The 18,373-nt window shown below is 49.6% G+C and overlaps 7 protein-coding genes across 7 annotated transcripts; 3 read left to right on the top strand and 4 right to left on the bottom strand.

Annotated features, from left to right (window-relative positions):
* Positions 1-2,735: 2,735 nt before the first annotated feature.
* Positions 2,736-3,734, top strand: ASPBRDRAFT_186484 (F-box protein; the record flags this gene model as incomplete). Its single annotated transcript, XM_067620075.1, has 1 exon — positions 2,736-3,734. The coding sequence occupies one exon, from the start codon at positions 2,736-2,738 to the stop codon at positions 3,732-3,734; it is 999 nt and encodes a 332-aa protein (XP_067474536.1).
* A 313-nt stretch (positions 3,735-4,047) lies between these two features.
* Positions 4,048-5,662, bottom strand: ASPBRDRAFT_78439 (intradiol ring-cleavage dioxygenase). The gene is made up of 5 exons (XM_067629413.1): positions 5,378-5,662; positions 5,138-5,293; positions 4,935-5,077; positions 4,704-4,869; positions 4,048-4,621 (listed from the first exon to the last, which is right to left on the bottom strand). Exons 1-5 carry the CDS (start codon positions 5,622-5,624, stop codon positions 4,179-4,181), a joined length of 1,155 nt encoding a protein of 384 aa, XP_067474535.1. The 5' UTR covers positions 5,625-5,662; the 3' UTR covers positions 4,048-4,178.
* Positions 5,663-7,505: 1,843 nt separating this feature from the next.
* ASPBRDRAFT_78438 (sulfotransferase family protein) lies at positions 7,506-8,893 on the bottom strand. Its single transcript, XM_067629412.1, has 2 exons — positions 8,289-8,893; positions 7,506-8,187 (listed from the first exon to the last, which is right to left on the bottom strand). Exons 1-2 carry the CDS (start codon positions 8,716-8,718, stop codon positions 7,847-7,849), a joined length of 771 nt encoding a protein of 256 aa, XP_067474534.1. The 5' UTR covers positions 8,719-8,893; the 3' UTR covers positions 7,506-7,846.
* Positions 8,894-10,143: 1,250 nt separating this feature from the next.
* On the bottom strand, positions 10,144-11,277 carry ASPBRDRAFT_135712 (isocitrate lyase/PEP mutase family protein; the record flags this gene model as incomplete). Its single annotated transcript, XM_067618718.1, has 3 exons — positions 10,144-10,173; positions 10,236-10,717; positions 10,782-11,277. The coding sequence occupies 3 exons, from the start codon at positions 11,275-11,277 to the stop codon at positions 10,144-10,146; spliced, it is 1,008 nt and encodes a 335-aa protein (XP_067474533.1).
* Positions 11,278-11,673: 396 nt separating this feature from the next.
* ASPBRDRAFT_661173 (putative MFS transporter) lies at positions 11,674-13,530 on the top strand (the record flags this gene model as incomplete). Its single annotated transcript, XM_067628666.1, is given in 5 exon segments — positions 11,674-11,805; positions 11,821-11,920; positions 11,975-12,146; positions 12,212-12,480; positions 12,541-13,530. 5 exon segments carry the CDS (start codon positions 11,674-11,676, stop codon positions 13,377-13,379), a joined length of 1,512 nt encoding a protein of 503 aa, XP_067474532.1. The 3' UTR covers positions 13,380-13,530.
* Positions 13,531-13,536: 6 nt separating this feature from the next.
* On the top strand, positions 13,537-16,297 carry ASPBRDRAFT_161425 (Zn(II)2Cys6 transcription factor). Its single transcript, XM_067619491.1, has 4 exons — positions 13,537-13,856; positions 13,907-14,215; positions 14,271-15,169; positions 15,236-16,297. The coding sequence occupies exons 1-4, from the start codon at positions 13,543-13,545 to the stop codon at positions 15,961-15,963; spliced, it is 2,250 nt and encodes a 749-aa protein (XP_067474531.1). The 5' UTR covers positions 13,537-13,542; the 3' UTR covers positions 15,964-16,297.
* ASPBRDRAFT_47818 (flavin monoamine oxidase family protein) lies at positions 16,028-17,772 on the bottom strand. Its single transcript, XM_067625950.1, has 3 exons — positions 17,372-17,772; positions 16,986-17,286; positions 16,028-16,903 (listed from the first exon to the last, which is right to left on the bottom strand). Exons 1-3 carry the CDS (start codon positions 17,690-17,692, stop codon positions 16,140-16,142), a joined length of 1,386 nt encoding a protein of 461 aa, XP_067474530.1. The 5' UTR covers positions 17,693-17,772; the 3' UTR covers positions 16,028-16,139.
* Between the last annotated feature and the right edge of the window lie 601 nt (positions 17,773-18,373).

The following is an 18,373-nucleotide window of genomic DNA, read 5'->3' as shown; positions in this document are numbered from 1 at the left end:
TACGCCCCATGCAAAACCCGCCAAAGAAAAGTGAATCAGGAACGGTGTTTGGACTCAGTCAACTCACATTGTTGGCTTTTCGTCGTGTCAGCTTGCAGGAGCGACTAGCCTAAAAAGGCTTATTGTGCGAACTAACAGACGCCACAAGAAGGCAACCAATCTTAATTGGAACTCGCTGCTGCATGTAACTTAGTGACAGGGATGGATTCCGGTTGAGACTCTATCTAGGCCGCTAGGGGTTGATGATCATTACCAAATCTCGGACTGAATAAGGCTGACCACCGCCTAGGGCTTGTTGGCTCTGTGCCTGAGCCTGCAGAGGCCAGGTGCGGCTGGAAGAACTTAGGTCGATAGCTCAACTTAAGTCTTTCTCTCTGCGAGGCCACGTCAACTGGTGTGCACAAAAGAACAAGCAGTGCACCTGGCTATCAGCTAGACTCCGTGTGATGCTGGCTGCCCCTCCAACAAGTGCTTCTTCATCACCGTCTCCTCGATTTTCAGACTCTCACTTCCCTCACGCTTGCGGCATTGAACCACTACCTTGAGTACCCACACCCCCTTCCTCCCCCCCCAAAGAGCGTGACCTTGCCCAAGCCCGAGTGCGCGCGATGCGTCAAGAGAGCCACACTATGCCCCTGGCTACGAGACGAGCCGGCACTTCCTCCACCCACCCTGTCATCACGCGCATCGACAAACCCGACGTAAAGCAGCAGGATACCAAACAAACCGCTGGCTCCGCCGGCGGCGATGAACCTGGGTGCTGATATGCAGACCCGGCTCCTCTCCACCTTCATGAATACCGATTCCGCACCTAGCATCAGCACTAGTAATGTCAATGCACGAGACGACAAGTTAGTAGTTTCTTAAGGGCCAGCCCGGTTTCCTTCCCTAGCCGGCGAGTCGGTGCTTCTAGACCGGGCGGTCATGGCACTCGTGCTGCACCTATTCGGGGGAAAGAATGCTGACGAGATAGCCCATTGGCCTGCAACGGCCTCGCCTTGTACAGTGTTGCGCTGAGGTGGATGGCGGGTCGGCTGCGCTGAATAGAATACTAGTAGTCTCAATCGACTTATATATATATGATAATCTAGATCCTGTATGTAAGTCATTTTAGTCTTACTACTTACTCAATTGTTGCTGCATGATTCCCCAGATGACAACAAGCACCAATAATCACCCAAACCGATGGATCTACTAGGATGCATCTATGCCCGACGAAATCAGACTTGGTATCCATAATACAGAACTTGGGGATATGAGCTATTCCTTTAACGACAAGAATGGGGATGAAGGGCGTTAATATCTCCTTTTGATGTCGTTTATGACCCGGCGGATGGGGCATTGAGTACAGATACATCTGCTTCGGGTGTTTCTGCCCAGGGCGTGGATGTTGAGAGTTGGTAGAACTGAGAGATTTTTCGAGGTATATGGTCAGAGTCTGATTATGATCGGGATTTTTCAGTCCTGGGTAGCATATAAAGCAGTTCAGGGTAGTAGTATAGTAATAAAAGGGGACAGTGATCGATACTCTGATACGCTAAGTCTAGTATGGTAGTATATTGGATGGACACTCACGTATAATAGAATAAAAGAAGTTAAAGAATTATAAAACACGGTACTGCAGTAATTAAGGTCAATCAATGACCAGCCATCCCTAATAACTGATATAGCCTTGCAAACTTTATCTCCTTCCTTACTAATAATATCTCTACTATATTAAACTTAATTAATATATCACCCTCTAGTACTGCAATCTAATTATACTAATTGCTCACCCTGCTCACCCAAATCAACTACACTTATCCTGGGACTTAGTACTGCTCACCCCAAAAATAGTAATCTAAAAATGGCTTATCTTCCAGTTCGCCGCGTCCAACATGTGAGGCTTAAGGTACGGCTAAGCGGACGGGAAGTCCTATTTTCCACACCCTATGGTCATATATGATTGATAATTACTACAAATAAAATATGTACCACAAGGGATCGGTTAAACCAATACAATGTTATAAATACTGGGGTTGTTAGCCTGCAGAAGAGGACATTTGTTCTGCGATATGGCGTGGTTTCATATGATTTTCATGTATGCCTATCTGAACCTGCACACGATCCACTGCATGAAGTAGACGAGAAACAACTTTACCTGGTTTGGCTGATACCAAGGCTTCATTTCTGTATTCATCATTGAAAAGAGACTTGTTGATGTTCAACTGCGACATCGGTTACTTGACGTTTTGCTGTCTGAACTGAGTGCCAAATGACGCCATGGGCCCAGGTGATATGGTTCTTTAACAAATATAGAAGGCTAATGTCTGCTTGCTTCCTAGGCAGGAGGAATTGTAAGAACACTCATCGTAGCCAGGACCATCCATATCAACGAATCGAGTCTTGCAACAAATATGCTGTCAGTTTACGCGCCTACCACGCTATTCTTCACTACTGTCTGATAAAGGTATTATTTTTGATATAAAGAACACATCAATAAGAGCAGTAGTCCACCATCATCTCTTTGCAAAGGCGCAACTATGTACCTTTTCACAGACGGAAGATAGATCCAGAGGCTTGCGTGTTTCTCTCGTCATCTGCATCAGGAAGTCGAAGCATCATTATGTCGACATACCCTAGTATATCATGTGATTATCGCGTATGATACACTTTCTTTATGCTTTCTTCCCTCATTCAACCTATCTTATAACGGATTAAGCATCTACCATCTCCCCGAGTTTTCATAATTCAAGATGGCCCGCCAATATCAGGTCAAAAAGACTTCCAACTCGACTATACGATCCATCCTGTCAAAACTTCACTTGAAACGCAAAGCCTCTTTCAGTGTCCTCCCTCCAAAACTGATCGAAAAGATCTTCCTATTCCTCAACACCCCGGATATGGTCTCCTTCGGACTGAGCTGCAAATATATCTTAGGATGTCTCAAATCGTACCTTGAGAGGCAGAAAAAGCAACTTCATCAGCTTCTACCACCAGAAAAGAGGAAGAGGGTAAGTCCCAACTCCACGCAACAACCGAGAAGACAATTACTTTTGCAACTCGAGTGCCATCGTTGGAGATACTGCGGCGACTGCGGAATTCTGCATCCAGATTCTACCTGGCAGGCTCTACGGGGGTTCCGGGAAACCCATTTGAAGCGGTCACAATGCTGCTCTGGATGTTCTATTCTACAAGGCAGTCTTCGCTGTATGCCATATGCGGGTGAAGTCGACATTTGCCCGTGCATGAGCATCACGTTTGTCGATAAACTGCACTTGATACAGTTGTGTAGAAGTGCAAACAGGTTCGTTCGTCTGAGGAATGCAAACTCTGATAAGCAGCCTGCCATACAAAAGCCGCATGATGATCTCCGACATTCCTGCGTGTTCACCGGAAATCCTTTGTTTCGGGCCACAACTGATGCTGAATTTTGGTATGATGATAAGGACATGAGGCTGTATGTGTACAGTCTCTATTTATTCTATACAGCCCACGAGTTCCCTTCCAAAAGCTTGCAGTCGCTCTCAGTGTGCCCGGACAAGGATATTGTGAAGTGTGCTCAGCAGATTCTTCATAATGGTGGATCAAGCTTTACAGGGTGTAACAGAAACCGTTCAACGCGCTCCTTGTACCATAATGTGTGGGGAAAGTCGAAATATGTCGCAGGAGCCTATTATTTCGGGATAAGCAACGTAAGAGATCTAGGAAATAGTGAATGGCCTAATAGTGCTTGGAGTCGCAATTGTTCCTGATAGAATGCTCCTTGGTGCGCACGCGACACTAAACGGAAAGGCGGCGTTCAATATAGCAGTGTTTCCTAAACGGCCATTTCTCTGCATTTTCGTTCTATCCCAGCGTGAGAGGCAGACTTTGACGAAATGGTATCCCGGAGAGGACTGCTGAAATGACTTAAAGGCAATATTTATTCGATCTTAGCTCAGCAGCATAGACTCCTACCTTCTTAGCTCTCACTAACTAAATTCGAACAATGACCACAATCCAAAGTCTAAAAATACATTGAATTTCCTCGGCAATTACGTGAGCTACGCCAGTGCACCGTCATATCCTGACAATATAATAATACTTGCTACCAATCCAACATCAATATGCTATGTAAGCTGTAATATTCATACAACCCCTTCATATCCCTCACGATGGCTAGAACAAGCCCGCCGTCCAGAATAAATCATCAACCACTAAGCCGAAGCCGTAGCCGAAGGCGAAGCACTCGAGCTCGAACCCACCGCACCAATATCACCCATACCAGCCATGTTCATCACAAAGTCATCATTGACCTCTCCACCATCTTCAGTCCAGTAACCCTCCGGAGACAGGGAGTCATCACGGGTGCCATCCACGCCGATGGAGATCCAAGCGAAGATGCCATCGGAGACACTGTCCCCGAGCAGAACATACTCCATAAAAGGATCAGTGGTGTCGGCCTCGGTCTCCAAAATGCTATCGTCAGCATTCTCCGTCAGGCTCTGGGTGTTGGTCGAGTAGGGGCTCGTCTTCTCCACCTCGGTGATTAGGTCCTGGTCGAAGAAGATCTGGCCCACGTGAGAGGAGTGGCCGTCGTAGATGCCGGCGATGGTGCCGTTGGGGAGGATCTTGGTTTCGTTGGCGGGGTGGGTGACCACTATGGGGTTATTTTGTTAGTTGGGAGGTCATTGAAAAGAACATAGGGATGCGGTGAGGAGCAGCATGCGGTATACACGTACCGTGGATATGGACAGCACGGCCAGTATAATGTCCCGGGAAGATCGACTCGAAGCGCACAACTCCATCGTCGCCACTGGGCTGGACGCCACGCAGGAAGGTGGTGTTGAGGTTGCTTTCGTCGTTGGAGTTGCCGTTGCCGCTCTCGACTACACCGGAGTAGACACCCTGTTAAGAGGTTAGAACGCTTGCACTCATATTGAATAAAGAAGCGGTAGTTGGGAGAGTCCTACAGTTGCATTGCAATGCCAGATGTCCGTGTAGATGTTGGGCAGGGGCTCGCAGGTATTGGTATCAATAAGTTGGATATCCATGAACAGGGGCACGCCATCCTGGTCCTCGGCCACGTTGCGACGGATGAGCTCTCCTGCGATGACTGCGCAGCATATTTGTCAGATGGTTGTTTCGATGGGCAGGGAACGTGTCAGATACATACAGTAAGGGCCCTGGGTCACCTCGGGCTGAACGATGCAGGTGCCGCCGGATGCAAAGAGGACACTTGGGTCCGTTGATGGGTTGACACCGGTCAAGTTGGAGTGGTGATCGGTGTTGAGGACGGAGTCCAGATCCCGAGCCTTGAGGTATTGGTTGTCTGAACTGTTAGTTTGGAGGTGTACTGTATATCAAAGAAGGATTCCAGTCAAGAAAAGAATAAGGGTGATTGCACAATACTCACTGGACAGTCCTCTCTTCCGGCGCAGATTCTCCAGAGCGTTCGCACGACGAGCGACATTGCTATCCTCAACTCCACGGGCCTTGAGAGTAGAGGCACATTGGGCAAGGCTGCGAGACTGCACAGGGGCGCGCTTGAGGAACGCTGCGCGTTCAGCAGCCTCCTGCTTGACATCGTGTCCGGGATGAGCGAGTCCCAGAGACGCCAGCATGGCGACGCTGATGGCCAAAGGCGAAAGAATGCGAACCATCTTGAGAGTATCAGGGAGTGAAGGCTAGTAGCTGGAGAATGGTCTTGGGATTTTGAATGATAGTTCCTACATCGAGGATCTGATGGTCTTTATATATGTTTTCTGCTACCCCAACATCGTCGACGATGGGACCTTGGAAGTCCAGAAGGTGCGAACGTCACCCCGTCCCACATCCAGGTTTCGATCTATTGTCTCGACCCAAAGATATCCACCAGTAATATCCCCACCTAATCTAATCAGTAGCCTAAGGTCGTTCATGGTTGTTTGCTTTGGCTTGGTACGTTTGAATTTCCCTCCTATGGCATCTTGTTTGCCGCAGCGTACGCGTCCACGAGACGTCCACATAACGAGGTGGATAAATCTCCAGCTCTTCTTGTTGGCTGTGCTAAATCCCTGGCAAAATCACCGGCAAAAGTCGACTTGACGCCAAGCCAGAGCCAAGGCATATAGATAGCCGATCTGCAGGAGTGACGAAGTCTCCAGTAACTGATGTTTCCATGGCTAGGCGAGGCAGAACTGATATAGGAGGACACAAAGATAACTAATTGTGAACTGAATATGGTCAGTATAGTACAGCCTGTAATCGGAGGATTGTCAAACCTCACATCTTATACAGTAGGCTCAATGCTTAACTCGGCAAAGCCCTTCTTACATGGAGTAGTGATTCAAGAAGACTTGCATTCGGTTCAAACAGTCGGCTAGCGAGGGCCCAGCCTCTGCGGCAATGTTCGCGGCCGAAGGTGCCGAAACCGCCAAGAAACTAGGGTTGCTGAGTCATCGGGATCGGCAAATCCCGACTCCACACTTACTGACCCTTAAACTCCAATCGATGCCGATTCATTAGGCATCAGGGTTGTTTGTTCTCTCGGTTGCTGCGACTCGGAACTAAAGCTTACGTACCTGTTGTTGGTCACGCAAGAAAGCAGTATCATGGTACCTGCATCTAGTTATACCGCTCTCGCTACCACTGATCTTGCCTTGGTAGCCGGATATGTCATCATTTCGCCTACGCAAGATCCCTCGAAGCATCGTCACGGAGAGGGAGATGTAGGCATGAAAGGGGGGATGCTAGAAGTTTCCACGGCGTGCTATCTAATCGGGGAAATCCAAGGCAGTGGTGCCATTCATTGCAAGTGGAAGTCCCGTTCGAATAGACGTATTATGCATGGTTGAAATACATTTTGATTACGGAAAAGGCGTGAGAAAGGACAAGCAAGGGAGAAGCTTCCGCTATCTATCACAAACTTCAGAGCCCTCGTTCTTGTGATGGATGCTATGGTGACGGACACGAGTTGGCTGTGAACTGGTTCTGTGTGCCAGATGAGTCGTAGCTAGGGGAGCCAGATGTTGCCCCAGACCCCAAACCTACTGAGTATAAATCAGGTCTGGCTTAACCTTGAGAATGTGGAGCACCCGCAGACTGTCCCCACTTAGATCCAATCATCTCAGCGTCAACCTCGGTCCCTTCAATTATGATGGACAAGTTTCTGGCAGAGGCGTGTTGCGGCTTGATGTATTTCTTCGATGCCATGAACTGCTACCGAGTAGGATTGTCCCCTCATTGGATGATAGAATCTGCATAGCGGAATTCTTCCGGAACCTATCATCCAGTGCAGATGATCGGTTACATCTAGGCAGCAACGTTCTATTGCTATTGCTGGAACAGAAATCACTGGTATGCTCGACGCTCTGGGGGACATGTTCGAATACTATCTGCTTTACGTGGAGTTTTCAGGGTCTGGGGATTCAATTCATACTGAGTAGTATTATATATGTCATATCTTTGCAAATATGAACAGTGTGAAGGTATCATGATCATCCTGCGTATACCGAGAGATGTGTCCCAACAATATATATCAGACTGTCTTGTGCCGAGATGGTCTTCCGAATGCCAATGCTTGATTAGATATCAGTATACGGGGCCTTAATCACTAAAGAATATATATCAACATCCAAATTGATAGGCACACTAGCTCAGGCGTTCGTAAATTAACTTCAGCCATAAGCAGCTTATCCCAACTTTCATCGATTTTCACCTGCTCCAGTCTGGATCTCAACACATTGAACGCCAAGAAAAACATAGCTTGTACATAGGTCTCCGCTCAAACGAACGTTAACAACACCCCAAAGATGGCCATCTAATTTATCCTATCAAGTATTGAGTACTATCTACCAACAGAAGTCCCAAATCAATACTCCACAGCAAAACCATAATATATAGCTTAACCCAGAACCCACCATCCCCCAAGCACCCCAACCACAGCAAAAGCCACCGCCCACCGCACCAACCCGCGCTTTATATGATACTCTGCGACCCGATTAATGGCCTGGGAGTCATTAATCCTCGGAAACGGAATATCCTTAGGAACCTCCTTTCCCAGCGCGCGACAAAGCGGCTCCCAGCCTTCCTTCACATTAAAGAAAACCAAACGATCCGCGGGAACCACTTCCTTCAACCACTCGATGTGGCGATCGTAGATCCAAGTATTATCCCGAGAGCCATCATAGCGGTTATCCCACTGTGCTTGGAGCAGAGAGATGTAGGTGACGAAGTGGCGCATTCCTTCAGATTATAGTATTCATATCAGCAAAGGCTGCAAATCTATGTATGGGACTGGTTTCATGTTCGCGGAATTGAAAAATACCGGGGTAAAAAATACATACCCGGAAGCGGCAACAAGACGCCTCGCAAAAACCACAGCGTAGCCAATGAACTGATTTGCTCCATACTCCTGACCCAAGCGTCCCTGTCTCGTACCGTCACAATCACCTTGGCTTCAGGGTACAGTTCGATTAGTTCAGGGACGAAGTGGGAAGCAGGGGAATCGGTGATAGCGGCGTAGCCTTCGGTTCGGCGCCGCATGAGGGAGAGAGCTGTGGTGCGGTCGCCGGCGAGCCAGGTGCGCAGGATTTCGATCCAAGATTGTATCTCAATGGGCGGGCCCATGGTGGTTTGGGTGCCGCCGTGGTAGATGGGCCCGTCGAGGAGGATCTCGAGCGCGGCACTGAAGGAGGCGGTCCCTGTGCGGGAGAGACCCCCGCCGATCACTTGGAGATGGGTGCCTGGACGGGGGGTGGATGGTTGTTGGCCCATTGTGGAGATGTAGAGGCGGATTACGGCGCAATGGCTGGTTGAGGGTGAGGGACTGGGGACGGTGAGGAGGGGACGTTAGGGCTCTATGAAAGGGAAAGGTAGGCTTCGGCGGAAGTAATGGTGAGAGCTTTGAAGGGGCATGCGCCGCAGACTATTTATGTACTGGAGTTTTCTATTCCTGGCGCAGCAATTCAATCCTTTTGAAAGTCCTTTGACTCGGCTCTTGATGGAAAACAGCTAAGGAGACATTGACTGGGCGTCACTTAGTGCTGACATCAGGGATATGATTACTAGCTGGTTACTAGTTTAATTAGTTGGCTGTTGGACAAAGGGGCGGGTAATGCCCAAGGAACAAAGAACTTGGGGCTAAGTTTTGCCGGTGCAAACCCGTTAAATCTCCAATGGCGAAACTTAGTTACTTCCTAGAATCATAGCACATGGAATAAGCATCTGTCCAAGACGTGGTAAGAGCCTCCTGGCGCTCGGACTGCTTCCACAGCCCATCTCCGGGTACGATCGATAGGGCCGATAGGGCCAACCGCATGGCTGGCTTTCTTTCGGATGAAGGTCTAGGTAACAGCGATCCTACTTCCTGCTCCTGGGACATTTTACCACCTGATCGCCCTTATAGTTATCCCTCCTTGGACCATTTGGTATGATGGTGTAAATAAATTGCAAACCTTACTTCATGATACCAGTATTACCAAGGCTAGTTGAGTTGGTCACTTTGCGATACCTGACAATACCGAGCGAAACACCCAATGATCAAACGAACAACTCATCCCGATCTAAGCGAAAGACCCTATCAGCCTCACGTCCTGACATCTCGGATGATCTCTACTGTTGGCGTGGACCCCCAATGTCAAGCAATGGATCGACGAGGTCTGTGCTACTGAGTCTAGACCCAGTCCAAGTCTAGTATAGTATCATATCCAACCCTGCTAGTTCAAACCTCTGACCACTGCTCAGTTGTCTAGTGTCAACACTGCTCCATCGCACAAAAGTGTACCGGCTAACCGTTATTCTCCTTACCACCCCGCTTAATTGTGATCGGCAGGATTCGGAGGCTGACAGGTAATTACACGCAATAGCACGCATCTACCGCCGCATCCAGGAGTATTGATGGTTTAGCATTCTTTTGCACAGCCCCTAAGCCCTCTGTTACCCCGGCTAGATTTGAGGACATGCCTGCATTTATGATGTATTCCAGTCGATTTGTCGAAGACTGTGATGATGATAATGAAATCATAGATGACTAGTACATATCGCCCTGTATTCCATGCCTTTCGTTGCTGGTCCTCTATGCTCTTCTGCGTGCACATTATTTACTTATATATTGTACGACTCGAGGACGCGAAGCAGTAACCTACAGCTATGTATCTAGAGGTCTGATACATAAACTGAAATTCCCAAAATCAGCGATCATCACTGATACTTATATCTCTCCTCCAGATTCTGCAAATACCAGCTGTTAGCACAAATCAGGGTCATCCACAAACATCAACAATACCACTCACCCAATATTTATTAAACCCAACCCCCTCGCACACTTCATCATAAGATAGTATCATCGGTGGCGCCCCAACCGTCATGCTCTTCTTCAACCCATCGAGCGCCTCTCGCAGCCCCCGCAAATGCGCCGCGACCAACGTCCACGGATACGCCACAGCGCAGAATCCCAGTTCCGCGAGGTCCTTGGCCGACAGGTTCTCCGTCTTACCCCCTTCAATGATATTAGCGAACGTGGGAATACCTACTTCCTGCACGCAGCGTTTCATGGCTTCGCGGTCCGGCAACGCTTCAACGAAGACTGCATCGACACCGAGACGACGGAACTCTTGTGCTCGGGACATGGCTTCGTCCCAGCCATGGATGAGAGCATCCGTACGCGCCAGAATGAAGATATCCAGGCCTTGGTTGCGCGCGTCGCACGCGGCTTTGATGCGAGCGAAAGCTTCCTCGCGCGACACTACGCTTTTGCCTTTGGTGTGGCCGCAGCCTGTAGTAATAGGGAGTTAAGTTAGAAAGATCATGTGAGGATGAGAAGACAAGATCAGACATACGCTTCGGCCACTGTTGATCCTCAATCATGACACCAGCCGCACCGGCAGCAGCAAAGCTCTCCACTGTCCGCTTAACGTTCAGCGGACTTCCATACCCCGTGTCGCCATCTGCCATCACGGGAACTGAAACCTGTCGAACAACGTCCCGGATCTTGTCGCACATCTCTGCCATGGCAATGTACCCTGTATCGGGGAGGCCGTAGGAGCTGGCAACTGCGTACCCGGCCAGGAAGACAAGGGGAAATCCAGCCTCCTCGACCAAGCGGGAGGAAAGACCGTCGTAGGAGCATGCGTGCGCCAGGATCTTGTTTGGGTCTCCATGTGCCTCGAGCATCATGGTACGGAGTCGAGAGGCCTGCAGCGATGGGATTCGGCCGCGCACGTTAGGCAGAGTGACGCTCACATCCTGGGTGGTTCCATCCTGCGGTCCAACGCCTGGTTCGTGTGTCCGCAGGGAGTCGAATTGAAAGGGGTAAGGCACTTCGTTGGTAGACATATTCAAAGTATAGTCAGATTTATTGTGAGCGAGTTAACAATGAAATTGCGGTAGAATTGAGCTTTAGGCAAACATGGGCGCACATTTGATGCTTTATGAAGTCTTCGAGCCCGCGGATATTTCGAGTTTCGGGTATTTGGCAATATCCGCGACCCCGCTCCGCGCTGTCGGCAGTTGCAAATAAGAGTATGATGTTCGTGTCTTCATGCATGAACCCCGTGGGGAAATAGGAGCTAGTAATCTGGTAGGCTGTAGATTGCGGGGAAGACCCTAAGGGGCCTCTTTCTGCATGGAATGATAGCATCGCAGTACTATAAAGGGGGCCATCGAGCAGATAGTACTTGAGAATTGGGACATTGCAGCCACTCCTACTTTTTACGATAAATTTTAGACAGTATGAGCCAGATATTCAAGCCTAATGATGTTCCAAATAGTCAACACATTGAGGGAGCCGATGTGGAGTGCGTGAATGATTCGCCTCAACGGGTTCAAGTCAGTCCAGAACGACAGAAGTCAATTGTTCGGAAGGTAAGACATTCCTAGCTGTCTGCCATCAACGGGGTAAATCTCACGTTTCACCAGTTTGACCAACACCTATTGCCTCTTCTTTGCGTCTTGTATATTCTGTCTTACCTGGACCGCGGTACGTGTACCATGTCTCCACACACAGTGCCACAGCTTGCTCATTCTCGTGTAGGAAACATTGGAAATGCAAAGATTGCCGGACTCCAAGAGAGTCTACATCTTAATGACTCGGACTGGTCATGGGTACTGAATAGCTTCTATCTCTGTTACACCGTCTTTGAGTGGACAAACCTGTTATGGAGACTGTTTCCTGCTCATTATTATGTGGCAGGATTGTGCATTTGGTGAGCAAGCCCCATAATCAATCCATTTTCTGCAGCAGCACATACTCAATACTAGGTGGATTCAGCTGGGGCGCTACTGCTATGTGTAGCGGAGCAGTCCATAATCTTGGCGAACTCATCGTATGTCGGTGTTTCTTGGGTGTGTTCGAAGCCAGCTTCGGCGCCGGGGCTCCTTATTTCCTCTCCTTGTTCTACCAACGACATGAGCTCGGGCTTCGCGTTTCAATACTCTTGGGTATGTCTCCGATCGCGAACTGCTTTGCGTCGGCTCTGGCGTATGGCATTACCCAAATCCGCAAGGGGCTCGAGCCATGGCAATATCTGTTCCTCATTGGTGAGTGTGCTCAGCTATCGATTGTATATTTCGTTGCTAAGAAATTGTGTATTATTGTAGAGGGAGCACCCACCGTCCTAATATCCATCTTCGTCTTCTTCTTCCTTCCCGACAGCCCCGGGTCAGCCCGATTCTTGGATGAGCAACAACAAGCCGATGCAGTTGCGCGTTTGACCACGCAAGACCGCACCGCGAAAGACCGCGTGCATTGGAAGCAGATCTGGAGTGGACTCCTAGACTATAAGAACTACGTGCATATGATCATACACTTCTGTTGCAATTATTCCTTTGCGGGTTTGTCGAACTTCCTGCCGACCCTGATCGAAGACATGGGTTACGTCTCCGTGCATGCACAGGGCCTCACGGCGCCTCCCTATCTGGGTTCCTTCGTGTGCTGTTTGGCAGCCGCCTTCATATCGGACCGTCTGGGCAACCGAGGCTTAGTAGTGGTAGGTTTCTCGCTCATGGGTCTGGCCGGCTACTTAATGCTTGCCTGCGTACATGATGCCAGCGCAAATGGGGTCCGGTATGCAGGAATCTGGCTAGCCACGTGCGGAGTGTTTCCGTCTCTGGCGATCAACATCACCTGGTTACTGAACAATCAGGGCGGCGACAGTAAACGAGGAGCGGGAATGGCAGTCCTAGCAATCTTCGGACAGTGCTCAAGTTTCGTCAGCAGCACTTTATTCCCTGCGACTGATGCCCCCAACTATACACGAGGGTGTGCGGCGGGCGCAGGTTTGACGGGCCTGGTGGTGGTTCTTGGCGCCGTGCTACACTGCAAACTGAGGCTTGAAAATGCTCGTCGGAACCGGTTGTATGGTCGCGTTAGCGGGGAGCATGCTATTGATGTGACAGAGGCGGGGGATAACGATCCTAACTTTCGGTATATCACTTAGTTAAGATCAGAAACTGTAACTATGATCCTTGGAAGATTCGTTGGCGTGGGGCAAGCACCCTCGGAATTAGGTTTAGTGCAATATAAAACTGGCGGATATTTGGCAATTGCCGAGCTTCCGCTTTCCCTCTCCTCTTTCCAACATCCTCTCATCAGCCTGCATTATGGAACGCAAACCCACCAGACCCTCTCGCAGTCGAGGAGTAAGCCACCATGAATACCAAAGAGCATATCAGGCCTGCATTCCCTGTGCGAAGCGCAAGACTAAATGCAAGCGCAGTGACAATGCGACCGCATGCGAAAGGTGCGAGAAAAAGGGCATCCGGTGCATGTCTAGTAACAAACGACCATGGTCACGAGGTGCCTCTAGAGAACATAACATGAATACATATTCACCGTCACTCACATCTAACACCGACTCCGATCACGCACTGAATATGAGAGCAGTCAATGAAGTCGACGAAGCACATCGTCCACCGTGGGTCCCATCTTCATAGAGATCATCCGAGTAGCCGCTAACCTGAAAAGTATGGATGGGACACGGAAGGAAGATGGCCTAGGGCTTAACAATAGCTTAGAGCCAGAGCGAGTGAATAGCGGCAATGAATTCTCCCCTTCAATGCTGGAGACTGTGGTATCGAACGAACAGGATGCCATGAGGTTGCTATTCAAAGCAGCGGCACCGTCGCAACCTTCAATAGAGGTTGACGCGCCGCAATTATCTAGGACTGAGGATAAGGAGAATAATCACTCAGACGCTGTTCGTGTGTGGAATGGGTGTCGCTTTGTCCGCATGGGATGGTTTACGGCGCATGAAGCCATATCTTTAGTAGAATGGTATGTCCCCTATCAGTGACACAACTCCTCTATCCTGACAACTTGGTATGTGCAGGTTCTTCACTCATCTCAGCCCACTTTCGCCGATCCTGACAGACTTCTACGCTACACCCACAAACCACTTCTGGCTTGTGACTCAAGAACCCTTTCTCTGCTGCACTATCCTCCTCCTCGCCTCACGCTATCACATCCTTCCCGGTCGGGCCGGGCGAGTACGATCCTCATTTATACATCACCGTCTCAGTCAGCATTGCCAGCACCTCTTGCTTCGAGTCATGCTGGGACAGGAGAAAATCTCCAAAGCCAAGACACGAACCCTAGGAACAATCGAGGCATTATTGCTACTGTGTGAATGGTATCCCAAGTCGCTACACTTCCCCCCAGAGAGCGATGGTTGGGACTCGGATCTAATCCTAACGAACCCAGATGTGCGCGATCCGCAGCTGGACAACGAGCAGGAGCCCTCAGTCTCGGCTCAGTGGCAACAAGAAGTGATTGAGCCGACGAAGCGTCTCGAGCGTATGTCCTGGATGATACTCAGTGCGGCCGTTGCTCTTGCCCATGAGTTGGGCGTGTTCAAAGATGAAGCAACATTTGAACCAGCAGAGAACGAAACTCGATCAGATAGCAGGGTATATCTTGAGGGCCTGGAACTGAGGCGAAAACGACTACCCTTTTTGCTATTCGTCTTCTCGAACATTTCATCGGCACGAATTGGTTGCGACTCGCTCATTTCGCTGGGTTCCACCTCGCCGAGCAATCTGCTGACGGCGGACGATAAATGGTGGACTCCTATGGGGCTATGGGTACGCCTCATGCAGATCTTCCGGTCAATAACGTCCAGCTATACCACCATCTTGAAAGAGAGTAGAACCGGTGATTCGGTCAGCTCTCTGATTGAGGCGAAAAGTCGGGAGCTTTCAGACTGGCGAGACAGCTATCAGTCCATCAGCGGTATGCATGTCACTCCACAATCGCCGCCGTTCAGCTAGCTAACTCGCTGTACAAAACCATCTAAAGTACAACAGCAAAGTTTCAAGGACACCCTTTTCATCGATTATCAACATGTTCGTACCATACTAAACTCCATCGGCATGCAGGAGAGGTTCACTCTCCTGTCTTCGCAACACATGAGTTCTCCATGCGGATACACCAATGCCGTCATTGAGGGGTGCACCCAGACCCTCGACAGAATATCCAACCTAAGTCAAAGTGGACTTTTGCGGTACATGCCCGTTCGTATCTTTTTCCGCATGGCCAGTAGTTCCATCTTTCTCCTCAAGGCTCTGGCATTAGGAACACCTCGTCTGCGACTACTTTCAGCTCTGGAATCACTAGGGTCCACAATCGCAGAGTTACAGGAGGTATTGGCTGAGGATGAGCTTCACCTAGGTGGTCGCTACGCAAAGCTTCTGGAAATTGTGGTGACTCGGCTCCGGAAAACTCTCCTTGATGCATCGCCTTTGGACGGGATGGCAGAGAGAGAGCAAGCCAATGGTACCAATAGCCAGGACAACTGGACTGGTCTTAGTATAGAAGCCTCACCTCCGGCGAGAGTTGAGAGTACTAGCGGTGTCGCACCGAGGCTGACTTATGAAGAAGGTGTAGATCTTTTCAGCGATGACCAATGGCTCTCTCTTCCATTCGATACCTCCATGGCCCCTTTTGGGTCATTTCTTGGCGATTTGGGAGTTGTGCCTGATACTCTCGATACGGATCTGGATTTCTTGTGGAATTTGCCGCCTTGATCGGCTGTGAACCCAGAGAATTTGGGATTATGGCTACGAGGGGAGGGGTATGATAGTCAGTGCTCGAGGAAACTTCAGAGAATCTCCTGATCAAGGGCGATGTTATTGAAGTAGTGCAGTTCAACTATTAATGCTCCAGAAACAGCCTCTGACTTATGTACAAGGAATATGTCTACTCACAGACTTGCTCTTCCCCTTCCACCCAAAGCCTTCACAACCTCCGTTGCCCCAACCTCTCCCGAGCACAGCGCTCCCTCCATATACCCCCTCCACTCCTTACTATACTCGGTGCCAACAAAATGTAGATTGCCCACAGGCTTGCCGTATACATCTGCGAACTGAGTCATATGGCCCAGTGCGGTAATCGGCGCCAGCGCCCCACGACTATACCTCTCATGCTGCCAGACCTGATCAAATACCTCAATCGGCTTATACACCTCATGGTCGTTCTTATCACCGGCGTTGAACACCTTGGCCAGTTGCTTAATAACCTCTGCTCGTCGCTCATGAGGGATCAGCTTGCTCCACTCCCTGCCCTCCTTTCCATTCACAAAGCAGGTCAGCGAGTAATGCCGCACTTCGTCGACGGATGTGTCTCTACCCAAGATGACAGGTCCACTGAACGAGGCGAAGTAGCCGTTGAAGCCGCTATCGCGCCACCAGGGTCGATCGTAGCAGACAATGGCTTTGTTGTAGTCGCCTAACACGGTGGCATTGGTGATTTCCTGCACGCGTGGCGGAAGAGGAGGCTGGATGTTCAGCTCTTTGTACATGGTGCTGGGGATGGAGATGATGCATTTCCGGGCTGTGAAGGTCTTGCCGGTGGTTGTTGTGACGATGGTGTGGGTGGAGAGATCCTCGATTGTGGCGATGGGGGAGGAGAGGTAAATGTTGGAGGGGCCGACAAGGGATGCGAGGACGTTGGCTAGGGATTGAGAGCCTGGATGTCATTAGCATTTACATCAATTTGCTTCATTCGTCCTTGTTAATTGGTTATTGAAGGGACGGATTAGGGTGTTTACCGTCTCTGAACCGAAGATGCTGCCCACCGCTCGAGTCATCCGCGCGGATGGCCAACAGACCGTGGTTGCAGCGACAGTAATCGATGAACCAGGCAGCCGAGTATTCGGACGATTCCACACCGTGCATAACCCGCGCCCAAAGATTCACCATCTTGATTGTCTTGGGCCCTGCCCCGAGATTACGAATGTATTGCTCGAGACTGACATTATCATCCTCAACTCGGGGTGGACCAGGCTTCAGCGACTCGGCCTGAATGTGATCGCGAATTTTTGCTAGGTTCTCCTTTTCTTCGTCTGTCCACTATTTCACGAATAATCAGATATTAGTTATTCATTCATATCTGGGAGAATGACGCCCCATTGCACTGAACAGAGAGTTTACTAACATCAGAAGGCGTGACCCCGAACGGAAACTCGAATCTCTCATCCGCAGCTTCCTGCATAACGGCTCTTCCTTCTAGTCGCTGTTCCACCGTCTTTAGACTGAACTTCTTCATGTATGCCCCAACCCGCTTTTGCAGGTTGACATTCACCCAGGCACCACCCAAGTCAGCATATCCCCGACCAGAGGCCAGCGGAACACTCCAGATCTTGCCGCCAATCCGGTCGCGTGCTTCGAGAACGACGACTGAAAGGCCGGCTTGTTGGGCTGTAATGGCGGCTTGAAGGCCGGAGAAACCGGCGCCTACGACGACGACGTCGAACATGGTGACAATAGTAGGGAGAAGTTTATCGATCGGGAAAAATGTTCTCAAGCGACTTTTAGGGAGAAAGGACTGAATCTAGAGACCATGTGTTTTATATAACAACTACGGTTTATTTGTTAGATTCTTGAGCTGTCTTTAAGGTACTATGGCAGTGATTGATTGGGGGACGATAGTACTATCTCTTGTCTCGGAACCACCATCCATCTCGGGTGTCTCGACCCGACCCGAGCCGAGGGTCCAGCTTGCCAGCTTGTCACGCGTCACCGTGCATAGCTCCCAAGATACCCTTGAGAGGTAATCCCTAGTCTGTTACATGCAGTAAGGTTCCTATGGATTATCTAGGGTCTCGAACAGCTTCTTTATCGGCTACTAGGAATGAGTTGCTCGAGATACGTGACCAGAGGAAGAAACGTGGAGCCAGAGGGAGGATGGTAAGGTGGCCTCAGATCATGTGACCACCACCATTTACACACCCCCCTGGGCACGAGACCCTGAGGCATTGTAATATCATTTTTAACTATCTAAGTAATAAGCTATGATATATATCTTGTCTCTAAGCTTGCTTGGTAAGGCGGATTATTTAGTAGAATTCCTAATAATTAGTAGTATCAAGGGATTTAGTTAGTCTGTCTATAGGATTCTCTGTGCCACCTATATATATAAGCTTCAGTAAGCCCTCTT

Source organism: Aspergillus brasiliensis (genome assembly GCF_001889945.1).
Source record: "Aspergillus brasiliensis CBS 101740 unplaced genomic scaffold ASPBRscaffold_16, whole genome shotgun sequence".
NCBI classification, from domain to species: Eukaryota; Fungi; Ascomycota; class Eurotiomycetes; order Eurotiales; family Aspergillaceae; genus Aspergillus; species Aspergillus brasiliensis.
Note: the sequence above shows the minus strand (reverse complement) of the source record. Positions and strands in the feature narration are given on the sequence as shown.

Coding starts and splice junctions, on each gene's coding strand:
- ASPBRDRAFT_78438 (XM_067629412.1), bottom strand. CDS start 8,718: ATGGGCCAACAACCATCCACCCCCCGTCCAGGCACCCATCTCCAAGTG. Junction 8,188..8,288: donor CGTCTTGTTGCCGCTTCCGG/GTATGTATTTTT, acceptor TATAATCTGAAG/GAATGCGCCACTTCGTCACC.
- ASPBRDRAFT_161425 (XM_067619491.1), top strand. CDS start 13,543: ATGGAACGCAAACCCACCAGACCCTCTCGCAGTCGAGGAGTAAGCCAC. Junction 13,857..13,906: donor GACGAAGCACATCGTCCACC/GTGGGTCCCATC, acceptor TAACCTGAAAAG/TATGGATGGGACACGGAAGG. Junction 14,216..14,270: donor GCCATATCTTTAGTAGAATG/GTATGTCCCCTA, acceptor TGGTATGTGCAG/GTTCTTCACTCATCTCAGCC.
- ASPBRDRAFT_47818 (XM_067625950.1), bottom strand. CDS start 17,692: ATGTTCGACGTCGTCGTCGTAGGCGCCGGTTTCTCCGGCCTTCAAGCC. Junction 17,287..17,371: donor TCGGGGTCACGCCTTCTGAT/GTTAGTAAACTC, acceptor TTCGTGAAATAG/TGGACAGACGAAGAAAAGGA. Junction 16,904..16,985: donor GCATCTTCGGTTCAGAGACG/GTAAACACCCTA, acceptor AATGACATCCAG/GCTCTCAATCCCTAGCCAAC.
- ASPBRDRAFT_78439 (XM_067629413.1), bottom strand. CDS start 5,624: ATGGTTCGCATTCTTTCGCCTTTGGCCATCAGCGTCGCCATGCTGGCG. Junction 5,078..5,137: donor GGTGACCCAGGGCCCTTACT/GTATGTATCTGA, acceptor TATGCTGCGCAG/TCATCGCAGGAGAGCTCATC. Junction 4,870..4,934: donor TCTGGCATTGCAATGCAACT/GTAGGACTCTCC, acceptor ACCTCTTAACAG/GGTGTCTACTCCGGTGTAGT.